Below are 19,956 nucleotides of genomic sequence, written 5' to 3' on the forward strand. Positions count from 1 at the left end.
GGCACGAACCCGTGTCCCCTGCATCAGCAGGCAGACTCTCAACCACTGTGCCACCAGGGGAGCCCTAATTTCATTCTTTTACAAGTAGCTGTCCAGTTTTCCCAGTACCACTTATTGAAGAGACTGTCTTTTCTCCATTGTATATTCTTGCCTCCTTTGTCATAGATTTACAATAAGTGTGTGGGTTTATTTCTGGGCTCTCTTTTCTGTTCCAATGATCTATGTGTCTGTTTTTGTACCAGCGCCATACTATTTTGAATACTGTAGCTTTGTAGTATAGTCTGAAGACGGAGTGTGATTTCTCCACCTCTGTTCTCTTTTCTAAAGACTGTTTTGGCTATTCGAAGTCTTTTGTGTCTCCATACAAACTTTAAAATTATTTGTTCTAGTTCTGTGAAAAAAGCCACTGATATTTTGATAGGGATTACACTGAATCTGCAGCCTGTCTTGGGTAGTATGGTCATTTTAATAATATTAATTATTCCAATCCAAGAACATGGTATAGCTTTCTGTTTGTGTCATCTTCAATTTCTTTCATCAGTGTCTTATAGTTTTCTGAGTACAGATCTTTTACCTCTTAGGTAGGTTTATTCCTAGGTATTTTATTCTTTTTGATGCAATGATAAATGGGATTGTTTCCTTCATTTCTCCAATACTTTATTGTTAGTGTATAGAAATGCAACATTTCTGTACATTAATTTTGTATCCTGAAACTTTACCAAATTCATTGATGAGCTCTAGTAGTTTTCTGATGGCATCTTTAGGATTTTCTATGTGTAGTAGGATGTCATCTGCAAAGAGTGACAGTTTTACTTCTTCTTTTCCAATCTGGATGACTTTTATTTCTTTTTCTTGTCTGATTTTGTAGCTAGGACTTCCAGTACTATATTGAATAAAAGTTGTGAGAGTGGGCATCCTTGTCTTGTTCCTGATCTTAGAGGAACTGCTTTCAGCTTTTCACCACTGAGGATGATGTTAGCTATGGGTTTGTCATATACGGCCTTTATTATGTTGAGGTATGTTTCCTCTATGCCCACTTTCCTGAGAGGTTTTTTTTTTTTATCATAAATGGATGTTGAATTTTGTCAAAAGCTTTTTCTATATCTATTGAGATGTTCATACAGTTTTTAATTCTTCAATTTGTTAATGTGGTATATCACACTGATTGATCTGTGAATATTAAAAAATTCTTGCATCCCTGGGATAAATCCCACTTGACACTGTGTATGATTCTTTTAATCTATTGTTGGATTCGGTTTGCTAGTATTTTGTTGAGGATTTTTGTATCTATGTTCATCAGTTGATATGGACCTGCAATTTTCTTTTTTTGTGATAACTTTTTCTGCTTTTGGTATCAGGGTGATGCTGGCCTCACAGAATAAGTTCAAGAGTGTTCCTTCCTCTACAACTTTTTGGAATAGTTTGAGAAGGATAGATGTTAACTCTTCTCTGAATGTTTGGTAGAATCCACCTGTGAAGCCACCTGGTCCTGGACTTTTGTTTTTTGGGAGTTTTAAAATTACTGATTCAATTTCAGTACTGGTAATTGGTCTGTTCATATTTTCTATTTCCTTTTGGTTCAGTCTTGGGAGATTTGCACCTTTCTAAGAATTTGTCCATTTCTTCTAGGTTGTCCATTTTATTGACATAGAGTTGTTCTTAGCAGTCTCTTATGATCCTTAGTATTTCTGTGGTGTCAGTTGTAACTTCTCCTTTTTCATTTCTGATTTTGTTGATTTGGGCCCTCTCCCTTTTTTTCTAGATGAATCTGGTTAAAGGTTTATCAATTTTGTTATCTCTTCAAAGAAACAGCTTTTAGTTCCATTGATCTTTTCTGTATTTGTCCCTATTTCATTTATTTCTGCTCTGATCTTTATGATTTCTTTCCTTCTATTAATTTTGGGTTTTGTTTCTTCTTCTTTCTCTAGTTGCTTTAGGTGTCAGGTTAGGTTGTTTATTTAAGATTTTTCTTCTTTCCTGAGGTAGGCTTGTATCACTATAAACTTCCCTCTTAGAACTACTTTTGCTGCATCCCCTAGGTTTTAGATTGTCATGTGTTTGTTTTCATTTGTCTCCTCTTTGATTTCTTCAGTGATCCCTTGGTTGTTTAGTAGCATACTGTTTAGCCTCCAAATGTTTGTGTTTTTGTAATTTTTTTCTTGTAGTTGATTTCCAGTCTCATAGCATTGTGACCAGAAAAGATGCTTGATGTGATTTCAATTTTCTTAAATTTACTGAGGCTTGTTTTGTGGCCTAGCATATGATCTATCCTGGAGAATGTTCCATGTGCACTTGAAAAGAATGTGTATTCTGCTGCTTTAGATGCAATGCTCTCCCTATATATAACAATTAAGTCCATCTGGTCTGATGTGTCATTTAAGGCCAGAGTTTCCTTATTAATTTTCCATCTGGATGATCTGTCCATTGATGTAAGTGGGGTGTTAAAGCCCCCTACTATTATTGTGTTACTGCCAATTTCTCCTTTTAGGTCCATTAATATTTGCCTTATATATTTAGGTGCTCCTATGTTAGGCACATATATATTTACAATTGTTATATCTTCTTCTTGATTGATCACTTGATAATTATGTAGTGCCCTTCTTTGTCTCTTTTAACAGTCTTTGTTTTAAAGTCTATTTTACCTGATATAAATATTGCTACTCCACCTTTCTTTTGATTTCCATTTGCACAGAATACCTTTCACCATTCCCTCACCTTCAGTCTGTGTGTGTCTTTAGAATCAAACTGAGTCTCTTGTAGGCAGCATATATATAGGTCTTTTTTGGTATTCACTTAGCCACTCTATGTCTTTTGACTGCAGCATATAATCCATTTACATTTAAGGTAATTATTGATATGTATGTTCTTACTGCTATTTGGTTAATTGTTTTGGGGTTGTTTTGTAGGTCTTTCTTTCCCTTCTTTTGTTCTCTTCTCTTGTGATGATGACTATCTTTAGTGTTATGTGTGGATTCATTTTTCTTTTTCTGTGTGTATATTAAAGATTTTTGATTTGTGGTTACCATGAGGTTTTTATATAGCTATTGATCTATCTATCTATCTATCTATCTACCTATCTATCTATGGTTGTTTTAAGTTGCTGGTCTCTTAATTAAAATGCATTTTAACAACCCTGCATTTGTACTCTCCTCCCCTCATAATTACTGTTTTTGATATCACATTTTACATCTAATTGTTTTGTGTATCCCTTAACTGCTTATTATGGATATAGATGATTTTACTACTTTTGTCTTTTAACCTTCCTACAAGCTTTGTGTGTGGATGATTTCTTACCTTTACTGTGTGTTTGCTGTTACTGGTGAGCTTTTCATTTCGTAATTTTCTTGTTTCTAGTTGTGGCCTTTTCTTTTTCACTTAGAGAAATTCCTTCAACATTTTTTGTAAATCTAGCTTGGTGGTGCTGAACTCTCTTAGCTTTTGTCTGTAAAGCTTTCAATCTCTCCATCCAATCTGAATGAGAGACTTGCTGGGTAGAATATTCTTGGTTTTAGGTCTTTCCCTTTCATCACTGTAGATATATCATGCCACTCCTTTATGGTCTGCAGAGTTTCTATTGAAAAGTCAGCTGAAAGCCTTATGAGAGTTCCCTTGTATGCTATTGCTCTTCCCTTGCTGTTTGTAATATTCTCTTTATCTTTAATTTTTCTCATTTTAATTACAGTATGTCTTGGTTTGTTCCTCTTTGGGTTAATCCTGTATGGGACTCTCTGTACTTCCTGGACTTGGGTGACTGTTCCCTTTCCCAGGTTAGGGAATTTTTCAGCTATTATTTCTTCAAATATGTTCTCAGCCACTTTCTCTCTCTTCTCCTTCTGGGACCCCTATAATGTGAATATTAGTGCGCTTGATGTTGTCCCAGACGCCTCTTAAACTGTCATTTCTTTTCATTCAAAAAGAGTCCATTGTTGATGAACCACTGCAGATGCTTAAGGTGTCAGTCAAGAAAAGGAACTGAGTTAAATGTCTTTGAATCTTTTTTTAATTAAAAAATGTTAAACTTTTAATTTTGAAATAATTTCAGACTTGTAAAAATAATACAAAGAATTCCCATATACCCTTCAATCAGATTCCCCAAATGGTAATGTCTTACTTAACTCCAGTCTAATTATCAAGACCGGGATATTAACACTGATGTAGTATTATTATTTAATTTATACACCTTATTCAAATTTTGCCAATTTTCCCCCTAATGTCCAGAATCCAATCCAGGATCACATGATACATTTAAGTGTCTATTATTTGTCCTCAGTTTTCTTTAAACATCTGGTTTTCTTTCATCTTTTTTGAGATTTTTGAAGGGTACTGGGCAGGTATTGTATAGACTGTCTTTCAGTTTAACTCTTTCTGTTATTCCCTCATGACTAAATTCAGGTTATGCACTTTTTTCAAGAATACCACAGGATTGGTTTCTGTGTCCTTCTCAGTACTAAATGCTTTCACTTTAAATTTAATTGCTTCTGGTGCTTTTTGTTGCCTCATTAAGATCCTCTTCTTCAGGATGCCAAATGGTGTTCAGCTCATGGAATCCACAGAAGAAGAGGCAGGGGAAAGATTTATGAGATCCTCTAATTAGGCTGTAAGCTCCATCACTGGAAAGCTTTCAGAATCATGTCATTTTTTAGCTCAAAATCTTAGCACAGGGGCTGACATATGGTGTTTAGGGTTTGCTGAAGGAATGAATCACATTTCATTTCATTACCCCCAGACATTCAAAAGAGAATCTGAAAGAGGTGTAAAATCAGGATTTCCAGATTCATGTATTTGGGCTGCTGGGATGATGAAATTCCCAGAATAAGGAATATGCAAATCCCCACTGTACCTACTTCACAAACAAGGAGGCCTACTCCCTACCATTACTTCATTTTTACTATTTTTCTTTCACAAAAGGAAAAATATACCTGATTGTCCGCTGGAAAAAAAAAAAAAGGCACTGTGTGGCATGAGATTTGGCAATTGGAAGTAGCTCTCTGGAATAACAAGCAGTCGTTGTTTCACAGGTTTGTGCTAATGCATTACAACGGAAACCAAATACTGTTTCTCACCACTGACAAATTACTGTAAGATGCTTAGTCAATAATAAAAATTCAGTACTAGTTGGCACTATTCAAGAAAAATACCAACTCGCTATATATATAGAAATTATGAAAAAGCTTTGGCTCAGCAGAGATTAAAAACACAGTATTATTCCACAGTATTTTTTAAGAATTTAACCCAGGTGGACAATATGTCTAAAAGGGTTAAGATTTAGTACCTGCCCTTAAGAAGCTTATGATCCTGTATATGTTTGTGCATATGCAGGGGAACAGACATAGAAATCAAATACTGAATGCAATTAGACCTAGATGGAGACACAGGTTTGTGAGTTTATGCTACCAGAACACAGAAGGAAGGGCACTTAATTCTGTTTTGGGAAAGGAGTAACATTTGAAAGCATTTTTTGGATGGGTATTTCAGACTAAGAGAACACCATGAACAGGAGGTGAAACAAATGCATTTAGTATAATCCTATGCTATCATTAAAAATGACGTTTGGGTAATGAATCCAGAAAACATATCAAAGTCAGGCGTTAGAAAATGCATCTGCTGATATGACTCTGATCAGTAAAATTGGACTTTTTCAAAACAATTTTACGTTCTCACACATGAAACTAAATGCACACTAAATTGACAGAACACCTATCAGACCAGAAACCAGATACCTAATCATCATGCACCATCCAGAAATGCAGCTTCCCAAGAAAATTCAAAATAGAGATGAGGTTTAGATTCACTGATATTTTGGACTTCCCTGGTGGTGCAGTGGTTAAGAATCCTCCTGCCAATGCAGGAGACACGGGTTTGATCCCTAGTCCAAGAAGATCCCACATTCCGCGGAGCAACGAAGCCCGTGCACCGCAACTACTGAGCCTGTGCTCTAGAGCCCATGAGCCACAACTACTGATCCTGCGTGCCACAACTACTGAGGCCTACGCGCCTAGAACCCGAGCTCTGCAACAAGAGAAGCCACTGCAATGAGAAGCTGCGCACCACAATGAAGAGTAGCCCCTGCTCGCCGCAACTAGAGAAAGCCCACGCACAGCAAAGAAGACCCACTGCAGCCAAAAATAAATAAATAAAATAAGTTTATTTCAAAAATGTATATAAAAAAAGGATTCATTGATATTTCATGCAAGTCCATCAAGATTTATTTATCCATGAATCCTTACTACACTTGGAAAAGGCAGGCAAGTGTGTCCCCCATGACCACCTTTCCTGAATTCCAATCCAAACAGCCATACAAACCCTGAAGAAAAGCAGATATTTAGCAAGACTGGTCTTAACTGAAGCCAGCAGAGTATCTTGCTCAAAATGGGGGTTCATAGTGGGTGTTGAGATACAAGAGCCTAATTAGGTAATTTTCCAAATTTCCATCCATTCTCTTCAACAGGACTTGTCAACAGAATCTTCACACTTCAAATACCCCTACTCTTTTTGAAGGGTACTCAATTTCAGACTCCAGTGCATGCCTTCCTATTCTGGAAGAATTGCACCTGTGATAACCTGGTTCTTCCACCATCTCAGCCTCAGTCACCGTGGAAGAGGAGAAGAATCTGAACTTTGATTCAAAGGCAGGATTTCTACGGGGGTCTACCTACAGGGAGAAAATGAAGGAAACCACGTGGACACCCAGACAAAGTCGTATGAGGGAGACACTTTGCATTCACTAATAAATTAGCATCCTGTTTTTACATGTCAAAAAAATGACATTTAACGTCTCTCCCTATGATACCAGCCTGTGTCACTGGTCTCCCTCTTCTGTTCACTGAAAAGTGCAACACCTTTGGCAAGTGGGTGTGGCTTGGAGGAAGACGTTTCAGGGGCTGATAGAAGTTATATCCTAGGAAGCACTTATTTTCTTGTAGCACCATCCAGTTGCTGCATTTGAAGAACACTCTACTTGGTATTTGCCCTGTTATTTAATCTAAAGTCAGAGGGCCTGGAATTTTATTTTATTTTAATTTTGGTCTTATTTATACATGTTTAATTCACATGCACTCTTTTCCTTTTTTTGAAATATAAAAACTTTTAATGACGTATAGTTAATTTACAATACTGTGGCAATCTCTGCTGTAGAGCAAAGCGACTCAGTTGTACACAGAGACATTCTTTTTTAATATTCTTGTCCATTATGGTTTATCACAGGTATTGTGATAATACCTGTGCTGTACATTAGGACCTTGTTTTTTATTCATTCTAAATGTAACAGTTTGCATCCACCAACCCCAAACTCCCAGTCCACCCCTCTCCATCCCCTCCTCTTCCCTGGCAACCACAAGTCTGCTCTCTATGTCCATGAGTCTGTTTCTGTTTTGTAGATGTGTTCATTTGTGCCATATTTTAGGTTCCACATATAAGTGATATCATATATTTGCCTTTCTCTTTCTGACTTACTTAACTCTGTATGATAATCTCTAGTTGCATCCATGTTGCTGCAAATGGCATTATTTTGTTCTTTTTTATGGCTGAGTAGTATTCCATTGCATATATGTACCACATCTTCTTTATCCATTCACCTGTCAGTGGACATTTAGGTTGTTTTCATGTTTTGGCTATTGTGAACAGTGCTGCTATGAACAGAGGGGTGCATGTATCTTTTTGAATTATAGTTTTGTCTGGGTATATTCCCAGGAGTGGGATTGCTGTATCATATGGTAATTCTGTTTTTAGTTTTCTGAGGAACCTCCATACTGTTCTCCATAATGGTTGTACCAACTTACATTCCCACCGACAGTGTAGGAGGGTTCCCTTTTCTCCACACAGAGGGTCTGGAATTTTAACCTGACCTGTGGACCAGAGAGGTTGAAAGTGCTTCACTCTTGGTTGATACTCACGTTGCCCTTCTGCCTGGGAGTCTGTCTGGTCCCTTTCCATAAACATTTTTTTTCCAACGCTTACAGCTCTTCAGTAGAAACTTGTTACATGCATCATCATTTGTGAAGTTGGAGAGTCACAGCTTCAGCTATTTGACAGGCTTCCCACAGTGAAGGCTTTGATCTCTAACACTCAGGAAATCTCGCAGCAAGCGGCTCTCCCATCTCTCCTTTCCTGCTGTACCGCCTCACACAGGGCTCTGAGGAGCACACTCCTTCTCAGGTGATGGGCACTCCCTACTTGGTCTGTTAATAGGCAATGTGAGGCAGAAATAAGAGGACATAATTTTAACTTTGTCTTAGCACCCATTTGGATGCTGTTATGGAGTGAATGTGTCCCACAAAATTCATATAAAATCTAATCCCCAATGTGATTATGTTTGGAGGTGGGGTCTTTGGGAGGTAATTAGATCCTGAGAGTGGAGTCCTCAAGAATGGGATTAGTGCCTTATCAGAAGAGGCCAGAGAGCTGGCTGTCTTTCTGTCACATGAGGCTACACCAAGAAGCTGGCCAGCTGCACCATCAGAGCACTCTCTCCAGAACCCAACCACACTGAAACCCTGATCTCAGACTTCCAGCCTGCAGAACCATGAGAAATAAATATGTTGTTGACAAAAAAATAAAATAATGTTTATGGGTTTTATAACTATGGAAAATGTTTATGTAACATTTAGTTTAAAAAGCAGGATGAAAGACACAGAGACTACATAATATCAAGAAACTAAGATAATGTATTTTCAGGGAGAAAAAAATCTAGAAAGAAACACAGTGAAATGTTTCCAAGTGTTTTGTCTGAGTGGCCAATTAAAGCTTTTCTTCCTTTTTACTTTTCTGTATTGTTCTAAAATTTTACAAGTGTCATGTCTTACTTTTGTAAGACATACCTACAGTTCAGAAAGAAAAAAGAATATATATGAACTATTAGGGAATAGCAAGTAGATCCGTATGGCTGCATACAGTGTGAAACATTAGGAAATCAAGCTGGAAACACAGACTGAGCTAGTTGGTGGAGGGCCCTGGATGTCCTACTGCGGAGTCTGAGCTTGATTTCCAGGTAGCAGGGAGCTAGTGAAGTTACCTAGCACTGCATTTCAGCCCCCTTTGTTTCTTGGCCAATCAGCACGAAGGCAGAGGGCACATTTGTTCTCTCTTCTAGGAACTAGTCTTCCCATCATAAGCTACAACTTTTATCCTAATGCATTCCACCTTTGTCCAACCTGAACGGCTCACTTCTTACCTGGGTCCCTATTTATTTCTGTAATGAAGATTGTACTCAGAGCTGTTCACTGAACCCTTTCCGGCTTGGCTGGGAAAATAAGGCTTTGCTGCCAAGCATGAGCAGGGAAAGCCAAAGATCCTTCCACACGGGGATCAGGGTCCCACCTAAGGATCAACCACCACTTATCTCAGATACAGTATCAGAGCATCACAGAAGGAGCCACCTCTCCTGCGTAGGCTGGAGGAGGAAATGTTATACTCTTGGCCTTGACTTCAAACGTAGCAAGATGTCTAAAAGCTGGAGAACCAAAGCAGAGAAAATAGGTGGCTTTACTTGCCCAAGGCCAGTCACTAGCCGGGGAAGTATGCAGAAAGTCAAAAGAACAATGAATAAGTGATGCCTACAACATCCTACAATTGACCGCTGAACAACACAGGTTTGAACTGCACAGGTCCACTTATACAAGGATTTCTTTCACTAAATACGTACTAGGGTACTACACAGTTGGCAGTTGGTTGAATGTATGGATGTGGAACCATGGATACAGAGAGCTGACTGTAAAGCTATACAAGGATTTTTGACTGCATGGAGGGTAGGGCACCACAATCCCCGCTGTTGTTCAAGGGACAACTGTAGTAAAATAGTGCATCACAGAGTACAGGCTGGTAGGAAAGCAAGAGACACCAAAAAGGAGCTGAAAGAACAGGCAGGTGGCTGGAATGTTTGTGTAAGTGGGAGAGTCATAAAAATACAAGACCATGGTCAGCAGGGAGAAGTTCAGACTTGGGGATTCAGAGGTAAAGCATCTGCAGCTGATTCAAGGGCCAAGTAAGAGGTGCCCAGGGGGCACTGCAGTGCAGTGACGATGGGGTATTCTGGGGAAGAGAAGAAAGACCAAAGTCATCCAGGATGACATCAGGGGATGGGCAGGAGAGGAAGATGTCTAAGAACACAAGGGGCAGCATCCTGGAGGTGGGTAGATGATTAAAATAAGGATAGAAGAGGGGTGAATAAACAGAAAACCTAAGTGAAGGTACAGGCACACCTCGTTTTACTGCACTTTGCAGATATTGTGCTTTTTACAAATTGAAGGTTTGTGACAACCCTGCATAGTGCAAGTCTATTGACACCATTTTCCCAACAGCTCACTTCATGTCCCTGCATCACACTGTGGTAATTCTTGCCATATTTCAAACTTTTTCATCATTATTATATTTGCTACAGTGCTCTGTGATCAGTGATCTTTGATGTTGCTATTGCAAAAAGATTATGACTCACTGAAGGCTCAGACGATGGTTAGCATCATATTAGCAATAAAGTATTTCAAAATTAAGGTATGTACATTTTTTACACATACTGCTATTGCACAGATTATAGTATAGTATAGACATAACTTTTACATGCACTGGGAAACCAAAAAATTCCTGTGACGCACTTTAATGCAATATTAGCTTTATGGCAGTCGTCTGGAACCAAACCAGCAGTATCTCCAAGGCATGCCTGTCATTAAGTGACAAAGGGGAATAACGTCTGGAAGAGGCAGTGAAGCTGAAATAAATGCCAACCTCACTTCCTAGTTCTGAAATATAGGAGAGAGTGATTAGCTTCCACAACCCCACTACGATCATTCCTTCAAATTTAGGTTGACCACATTACAGATCACCTGAGAATTACTGAAGTGAGAAAAGAAACGTTTTTCCCCCTATCAAACTGACTTATCCTAATAAATTATTGTACCCAAAAAGGAGTCTTGAAGAAGGGGAAGAGGTGAGAAGAGAGACACTCTCACAGTTTCATATACTTCTGGTGGGAATGAAAACTGGCATAACCTTTCTAAAATGCAATTTGGAAAACTGTATCAAGGGACACAAAGATACTTATATCCTTTGACCCAGAATTCTATTTCTTTGAGTTTATCCTAAAAATATTAAAGATGTACATACAAATGAACTAAAATATTTCAACAGTGTAAACCTAACAACAACCTAAAGGTATCAACAAACAAGGAAACAACTAAAACACTAGGCTGCAACCATGTGATGGACCGCTCTGCAGCTTTTAAATACAATGTTTTCCAATTATTTATGAAAGAGTAAATGCTATATGAAACATTAAATTTTGTACGTTTCTTTACTGTTTAAAAATACAGTATATTAATATAAGATTTAAGGTACACTAAGGCCAACAGATCAGGAGACAAAAAGGTAGACTGCTACTCACGGTTCCCAGGAGGAGGAGGCATGCCAGGCCACATGGGGCCACAAGGGAAAGCACCAGGGCCAGTCAGGAGGCAGAGGGAGAGGGGCATCTGTGGGTAAGAGTCTCTACTGTGGTTTCTGTGGGAAGGAATGGGCAAGACAGGCTGAGCAGGTTTAGTTTGGGCTAGTTTGAATGATTTCAGCAGCCTGTGGGGCATCGGGGCTGTCCCTCGTTGTCTGGTACCTGGCCCAGGGGCAATTAGGACAGGCAGACAGTAGCCCAGAGTGTGAGATCCCAATGAAGGAGGTGGCCGGGGTGTGGGCTCTGGATTGGCTGGTGTGGTATTTGACAAGCGCACTCACAGGGCAAGTTGTTTACTCTCAGTGGGCGGATCCTGGGAGGGGCAGTCCCTCCCGAATCAGCAGGGTCCCACATGTGAAAACATCAGAATACAGAAAATAAAGAACATGGTGAATGCATTTATTTTCCTTAATTTAAAATTATTTGAAAATAAAAATTTTCAAATTTTCTACAACACATACTATTTTTTTAATTTAGAAAAAATAAACATTCCCCCCAAAGTTTTGTGTTATGCACAAGCCTTGGGCATTTTTTTGAAAGGATAAATTTATACCACTATTTGAAGAGTCATGTATGCGGCCCTTCTTATATTGTTTTTTTGTTTTTGTTTTTGTTTTTTACATCTTTATTGGAGTATAATTGCTTTACAATCATGTGTTAGTTTCTGCTTTATAACGAAGTGAATCAGTTATACATATACATATGTTCCCATATCTCTTCCCTCTTGCGTCTCCCTCCCACCCTCCCTATCCCACCCCTCTAGGTGGTCACAAAGCACCAAGATGATCTCCCTGTGCTATGAGGCTACTTCCCACTAGCTATCTATTTTACGTTTGGTAGTGTATATATGTCCATGCCGCTCTCTCTTATATTGTTTTTTAAAGCCAAAGAGCAAATACAGACTGCTGACACCATGAACTTGTTGTTGCTGAAGATGTGAGCACACACTGAGCCACTTTCATGGCACATCTTAATGTTTTCCTATGAGAAGCGACAGGGAGTTTCTAATCAAATGCACACGAGTCCAGACTGACCCTTGTCCTAAACTGTGTGTGAAAGAGAGGTCTGTTGGCGAAGTATTTAAGGAAGAGTCAAGAAGAAATTTTCCACAAGCGTTACCTGCCTATAGAGGATTCCCTTTGTTGAGGAGGCAGGGAGAGTAGGTAACTGTTCTGATTTCTGAAAGTGGCAGCCACGCTGTATAACCGACTGAAAGCACCCATCAGGTACAATGTTTAATGCTCTGGAAAGAACTGTGACACCACAGAGTCCATAAAAGGCTGTTGTCTGTGGCAGGCAATAGCCACAGTCTGCCCAAAGCACAGCTTCTTCATGGGGAGTGACGAAGTAACCTGACAGCCTGTACTGATTTCTGACGATTCTCCTAAGGGAAGAACCTCCTGACTGTATGGCCTTCATGGAGCCCAGCTCAAGTTCAGCCCCCACTGCAGTAACACTGCTTCCCACACGTGAGCAGCGAACCAGGCACAGCCAAGAGCACTTCTGTCCAAGCTTCCCCACCTCATTGTGTGGCTCCAGGTGAGTGGTTGACCCTCTCTGTGGAGTCCTCATCTGTAAAATTAGAGGTTATGATGCCGACTAGAGTTCCCTTGCAGAGCTTTGATACGAAAAAAAATGAGATAAATGTTGAAGCCTCTTGGAATCTATGAAGTTTTGCTGGACAGATAGTAGGTAGGACATTAATTACTTATCTGAATTGGGTATAATGGGCTTATGGCCACGCAAAAGATCTAAATGGATACCGATGTGCACCTCTCTCTACCCTCACACAAACGGTCAGATTGAATGATGATGTAACTGTTAAAGATGACTGAGGTCTGAGTCAAATTAAGGGGCAGCTACAGAGCTAGATTAAACCAGAAGTATAGTATCAGATAATTCAGATCTCCGCATGAAAATCCTCATATAATCATTAAACAAGAAATCTCTCCCGCCGCTTCTGAAGAGGGTAATGTGAGACATTCATCAATAACCAAACACATAATTCAAAACTGTGATCGTTGCTGTGAAAAAAGCAGCACGCTACTCAATATGCAGACCACCAGCAGTATGATCATTGCACAAGGGCTTTGACTACTGCATTTCACTGCTCAAAATTCAACTGTGGCTCCCCACTGAATTTTTTTTTAATTGAAGTATAGTTGACTTCCCACGTTATGTTAGTTTCAGGTGTACAGCTCCGCGCTGAAGTGTTTGATTATTTATTTTTTTGCGGTACGCGGGCCTCTTATTGCTGTGGCCTCTCCCATTGCGGAGCACAAGCTCCGGACGCGCAGGCTCAGCGGCCATGGCTCACGGGCCCAGCCGCTCTGCGGCATGTGGGATCTTCCCGGACCAGGGCACGAACGCGTGTCCCCTGCATCGGCAGGCGGACTCTCAACCACCACGCCACCAGGGAAGCCCCCCGCTGAATTTAAGATGACATGAAATACAAAGTTTTTCAGCCTCCCTACGAGCCTCACCGCATGCCGCTCTCTTACTCGTGACCCAGGCAACAGGCACAAAGCACTAAGTGACAGTCCCCAGCCATGTCATGTTCCCCCCTGGCTCTGCTTCTCTAGGCATGTTTATGCCTGGAATGCCCTGTCCCCAAATCAGGTTAACATAAACTTACTTGTCAAGACATGTTATCTCCACAAGAAGCCCTCTCTGACCACTGCCCCCCAAACCTGCCACCTAACTGGGGCCCCTCCTATGTAATCCAGTAGCACCTTGTAATTGATACCATCATTGAGCTGATCCCACTTCACTGTAATTATCTTGTCACTAGTCAGTCTCTCTCACCAGACACAGCTCCTTGAGGGCAGGGACCATGTTTGTATTCCCAGCTTAAAACAATCCCTGACACACCACCCACACTCAATAATTGAGGAAATGACGGATTATTCAATTAACTAGTATTAGGTCAATTCCTTACCTATTTGGAAAATATTAGATCTCTATTTCCCGCTATTTACCAAAATACATTTGTGCTGGATGAATGAGTTAAATGTAGGAAAATAAAATCATAAAAGTATAAAGAAAAAAATATGTGACTGTTTACATAACCTTAAAGTGAGGACTTTCAAAGTATGAGGCCAAAGGTAAAAACCACAAAAGAAATGATTACATTAAAAAGTTAAAATTTCTACATATCAAAAACCACCATAAAATTAAGACATGAAAAAACCAGGAAAAGGTTTCCCCAAGCCCTTCCCTCCACCCCAATCCCAGGCAAACAGTGACTTGCTTTTAGTTTTTTAACCATTTGTTTGCATTTTCTAGATTTTATATAAATAGAATCATATGACATACCCTTTTGAGTCTGGCCTCTTTCCCTCATAATGATTTTGAGATTCATCCACGTTGTTGTGCGGTTTTATTGCCAATTTGTTTCCCCTTGGGTGGGTATCATATTTTGTGTATCCACGGAATTCATTTGTTGATGACCATTTGGCTTATTTCCAATTTTTGGCTATTGTAAATAAGGCTGCTTCAAATATTCATGTACCAGTCTCTGCTTAGACAAATGTTTTCCTTTATCTTGGGTAAATACTTAGACACAGAACATGGGTTGCAAGGTAGGTACATGTTTACATTTTGGGGAAACTGCCACACTGTGTCCCTAAGCGTTTATGCCATTCCACGTTTCCACTAGCAGTATCTCAGAGTTCCAGCTGCTCCATCCTCACCAACAACTGGCATTGTCAGCCTTTTTAACTTTATTCATTCTAATGAATGGGTTGTGCGATGGATTACATAGTAATCCATGTAATTTTAAGATGTTTTTATTAGTTGAAAAGGTTACTTCTTGGAAAGCCAAAAAGTCTCTCTGTAATTTCTATCCAACATCCCTATGTCTGATGAGTCTAATAAGTTTCAATTCAGTTGCAAGTACTTGCATACTTACTACTGTGCAAGGCACTGGGCCTTCACTTTAAACTGTTGATTCGGGCTTCCCTGGTGACGCAGTGGTTGAGAACCTGCCTGCCAATGCAGGGACGCGGGTTCGAGCCCTGGTCTGGGAAGATCCCACATGCCGCGGAGCAACTGGGCCCGTGAGACACAGCTACTGAGCCTGCGCGTCTGGAGCCCGTGCTCCGCAACGAGGGGCCGCGACAGTGAGAGGCCCGCGCGCCGCGATGAAGAGTGGCTCCCGCTCACCACAACTAGAGAAAGCCCTCGGACAGAAACGATGACCCAACGCAGCCAAAAATAAATAAATAAAATGTAAACTGTTGATTCATTCATGTAATTTTAGAACTGTAACTAACATTAGAGATGGTCTAGTATAGCTCCTTCTTCTTCCAAGAAAGAAACAGAATTCCATAGTTGATTAAGTTCCTTGCCCTTTATCATACAGCCAGACATTGATGGAGGAGGGACTGCTATGTAAGTCTCCTGATTCCCAGGTAGGGATTTTCTCGAGTAAACCCAAATCTGTCTTTTCTACGGGCTGCTGTTAAGTCACATCTTTACCATTTCATACGTCTGCATTTTGTTTTACACTGAGGTGCTGGCCCTTTTTTTGTTGTTAAGTTTAATCTTCTTTGGTATCACCCTATAAACATCTTTTTGGATTCAGAATCTGTCTACCAGATTGACTAAGCCTCCTTAAAATACGCCATCTGCAAAAGTGACCAGCATGACATTTACATTTTCAAACCAAATGTCCGGCTGGCATGTTTAACAGCAACAACAAAAAGCCAAAGAGGGAAGAGTAGGGAATTATTCACTGTGACCAAATACAGCATAGACAAAGCGAGAGCTCAAGTCAGAGTCACAGAGGTAAGCCAAAGGTTGACACTAGGGAAGAGATGTGAATGGTCAGAGTGGACTCAAACAATCACTCAGCCATAGGAGAAAGGATCCACTTTGGGTTGGGGAAAGCAGTCTGGGAGTACGACAGTGAACAATGCAAGGGTGTCAGAGAGCCTCAGGGATTAAGTGGTGTTCGCTGCATGGACTATGTTGGGTCTCCTGGCTTAAAATGGGCCAGAGGGCAATCTGGTTTCCTATATGACACATCCCTGCTACTAGTAAGGAGGGGCCAGGGATCTCCCAGGCTTGCTCTGTGCAAAGGCATTTATATTCCAGAGCACGTGTGAGGTAACATGTGGATTTGCTTACATCATCCCCATCTGACTAGGTACTAAAAATGGCTTTAAAATAAGCAGGTGCCCTGGATCTCCTGCATGGCATATGCTAAGGCCCTCCATATCTGGTCATGAGGGCGCAGTGCTCAGGGTGGAACACAAACCAATTGCATGGGTGTGAATGGGAGGAGTAGGATACAGGAGGATAGGAAATTTATGGCTTCTAAACCTTAGAATGAGCTAAAAAGACAGTTCCCCAGTGTGCAGCACAACAGTACAACACAACAGGTAGAAAGGGCATGGGAGGAAAAGAGCTAGCCAAGTCCCCTATTGGCCTAGTCACCTGGTGAGTGGAACCTGTCAGCTGTGGCCCTTGGACATCCTGCATGTCGTGCCATCAGTACATACTCATCAAGCTCCTGTGAAGCAGACACCGTGCTGTAGGGGCTGAGAATATGATGGTGACCAGAGACCGCTCCTTCATGGAACTGGAAATCTGATCGATCCTCCTGTAATACCTGGGATTCTACCAGGTATTAACCAAAGGCTTGAGTGCTGCTGGTGGTGCGGTGAAATGGAAAAAAAGGACAAATTATTGGGAAAAGGCATCATTTACGCATTTCAATGAATAAAATCTGGAACGTGATCTTAAATGTTAAGGTTCACAGCCCACTCGCTTGCTGTATGACATTCAACGCCAAAGATGTTATTCCTATAGATTTTTAACAGTTCCTAAGTTCGTTCATTTGTTAACGAGTTGTTTCTCATCTGACAGAGTGGGGAAGTGGAAGATTCTCTTGGCTAATTCTTTATTTACTATTTGATTCAACTACTGTTTGATTGACCTATATTCAAAAGTACTGCCTTTTAAGTATCTGTTTTGATCTGGAAAAAAACAAACAACTTTTGCTCAAAAAGATAAAAATTACTATAAAATATAAAACCCTAAAAATATACACCTGATTTTCTTAATTTGCAATAAAAGATTAAGAGGAGGGAAAGGGAACAAAAGACGTTATCCTGTCCAATTCACTCACCTTACAGTTGAGGAAACTGAGGCTCAGAGTGTGAAACAAGATGCCCAGCTGTGTGTTACACTACAGTTTCAATAAAAGAAACAGAACTTAAATACAGTAGCCTCTTTTGGAGAAACAGTTCTCATGCATGTCCCACTCTCAATCACTACAGAAATTCAAAAACAAAAACAAAAACAAAAGCACTCAATGCCACTGGGGAAGGCAGTCCTCCCTCCCGCGAGCTTTTAGCAAGCAAGCGGTGGGTAGCGCTTTTGGGGGAGGGAGTACACTACTGCAGTAATATACTGAGGAAAGCCATAAACACAGTGAGTCTGGATTGCAGTAAGACATTTTTTTCAAAGATGGAGAGTAGTGAGCTACTTTAATTCTCCAATATAGTCTTGAGAAAAAAAACGGATGAGAAGAGATTTTCGGCAGGAACATCAGTTAGGCAGCACTTCCTGCAGTAAACCAGACTGGTCAGGAGAGTGATAAGAAAGGGGATTAAGTCACCATGCTGGGCGAGATCACAGCTGCTGCTGCTGTCAGCATCCCCACTTCCACCACCACCACCAGTTAAATAATCTTGTGCTGAATCTTTACACGCCAGGCACCGTGACCTTTACATACCTTACTTCGTACAATCCTCACAACAGCCCTATGGCGATGGTTTAGCGTACAAGGAAACAGCCTCAGAGGAATGAAGTAACTTGCTGCCGCGGTCTTTTTGCCGTGTCAGCTTGGCTGGCTACAGTCAATTCACTCAGTCAGATACGAATCTAAGTGTTGCTGTTGAAGGTATTTTGTAGATGTGATTAAACTCTATAATCAGTTGACATTCATAGGGGTGACTGTCCTAGATTAGGGTCAGGGTTAGAGTAGGGCTAGGGTTATCTAGGGTTATCCTAGATGATATGGGTGGGCCTCATTTTATCAGTTGAAAGGCCTTAAAAACAGAGCTGAGGCTTCCCTGAAGAAGAAACTCTGCCTACGGACAGCTGCTTCGGTCTGTGCCTGAGAGCTCCAGCCTGCCTTTTCTGATGGCCCATCCTACGAATTCCAGGCTTGCCTGGTTTGCTCCCACATTTGCGTAAGCCAATTCCTTGTAATAAATCTCTTAATATACATATCTCCTACTGGTTCAGCTCCTCTGGTTGAACGCTGACTGGTACACATGCCAAAGATCACACAATTATTAGGTGAAAGAGTTCACATTCTTCCAAAGCCAAAAGTAGGCCAGTATTCCACACTCCCTCCCAACAGGAGTTCAGTTTTAGACATCAGAACATCACAGAAATGGTACCTCATCCAGAGGTCTAGCAGGCTTTGAAGAAGAGGATAAAAGCTCTGGAGGCCAGTCTGCCTGGGTTCAAATCCTGGTTCTGCTACTTACTATGCACACTTTACCTTGGGCAATGTACTTAAAATCTCTGTGTCTCAATTTCTTCCTCAGAAACATGGAACAATAATAGTACCAACTTTACAGATTTGCTGAAGATTCGTGAATCATACCATGTCAAGCATTTAGACAACTAGCACAGAGTAAATCCTCAATAAAGGTTAAGAATTATTCACTCTTTAGAAGAGCCAAAAAGTGAGAATGATCCATGCTAAGCTTTTGAAATGGGGCAAAGCGGGAAGAGAAACACCCAGAATGACTCGAAGGAAATCGGAGTCACGGGAAACCACGCAGTTATGATGCAGAATATAATCAGAGTGATATAAGCACCTAAGAATGCTTCCCTGACGACGACTGTTGCAGAAAAGGCCAATCTTCCAGAGGCATTATAACCTCATCCAGGATGGCAAAAGCAAGAAAAAGCAGTTCATTCAGAATTTGTTCCACACTGAGACAGAAAATTCCCCTAACCTGGTCCAGGCCTGATTGATCCTCATGCATAAGAATGCGGGGTTCAGCATTTTCAGTATCAGCTGCTTTCTCCTGAAGTCACAGAAATATCTTTAGATTTTGATGGGCTACCCCACAGCATTGTTACACAGGAAGATACAACGCTGGCATAGTACATAGGAAACACAGTGTAGGCTATTATCATGAGTAATATTAGTCAGGTATGATTTGATATGCAAAATTCGATACAGAATCTACAAAACATATCATGGTTCTTCACATCTAAAGTATCAACAAAGTAAGACACCTTCAGTTAACTTTGGGGAAAAAAAAATTTGTCAGTGTGCACAAAAATATTTGTGTATCTCTTTACCCAATGGTGATTAGTCTAGAAAGAAGGAGACCCTTTAAAAGGGGGTGGGGCGGGAAGCACTGCCACTGCAACAGGAAAACGCTGAAGTCCTAAAACTGAAACACAGTATGAGTTTTAAAAGTAATAAAGCCCAACATGACATTTATGACTTCAATATTATCTACAGATAACATACCATAGTTATAATGATG

At 40.5% G+C, this 19,956-nt stretch overlaps 1 protein-coding gene across 10 annotated transcripts in view; it reads right to left on the minus strand.

Annotated features, from left to right (window-relative positions):
• BMAL2 (basic helix-loop-helix ARNT like 2) overlaps positions 1-19,956 on the minus strand; it is a 109,138-nt gene that overhangs the window by 81,747 nt on the left and 7,435 nt on the right. Inside the window, exon 1 of one of the 10 annotated variants that reach the window (XR_012324484.1) lies at positions 7,893-8,005. The exons of 3 other annotated variants lie outside the window; for them this stretch is intronic. Coding sequence is in view for 5 of the 7 variants with exons in the window: in XM_073788922.1 (XP_073645023.1) it covers positions 7,893-7,938 (46 nt within the window). In the remaining 2 variants the exon portion in view is untranslated. Of the gene's footprint in view, positions 1-7,892; positions 8,006-19,956 lie in introns of those variants that run through there. 6 more of the 10 variants (XR_012324483.1, XM_073788922.1, XM_073788920.1 and 3 more) reach the window with 6 other exon arrangements.

The sequence above is a fragment of the Tursiops truncatus genome, chromosome 11 (assembly GCF_011762595.2).
Source record: "Tursiops truncatus isolate mTurTru1 chromosome 11, mTurTru1.mat.Y, whole genome shotgun sequence".
Lineage (NCBI taxonomy): Eukaryota > Metazoa > Chordata > Mammalia > Artiodactyla > Delphinidae > Tursiops > Tursiops truncatus.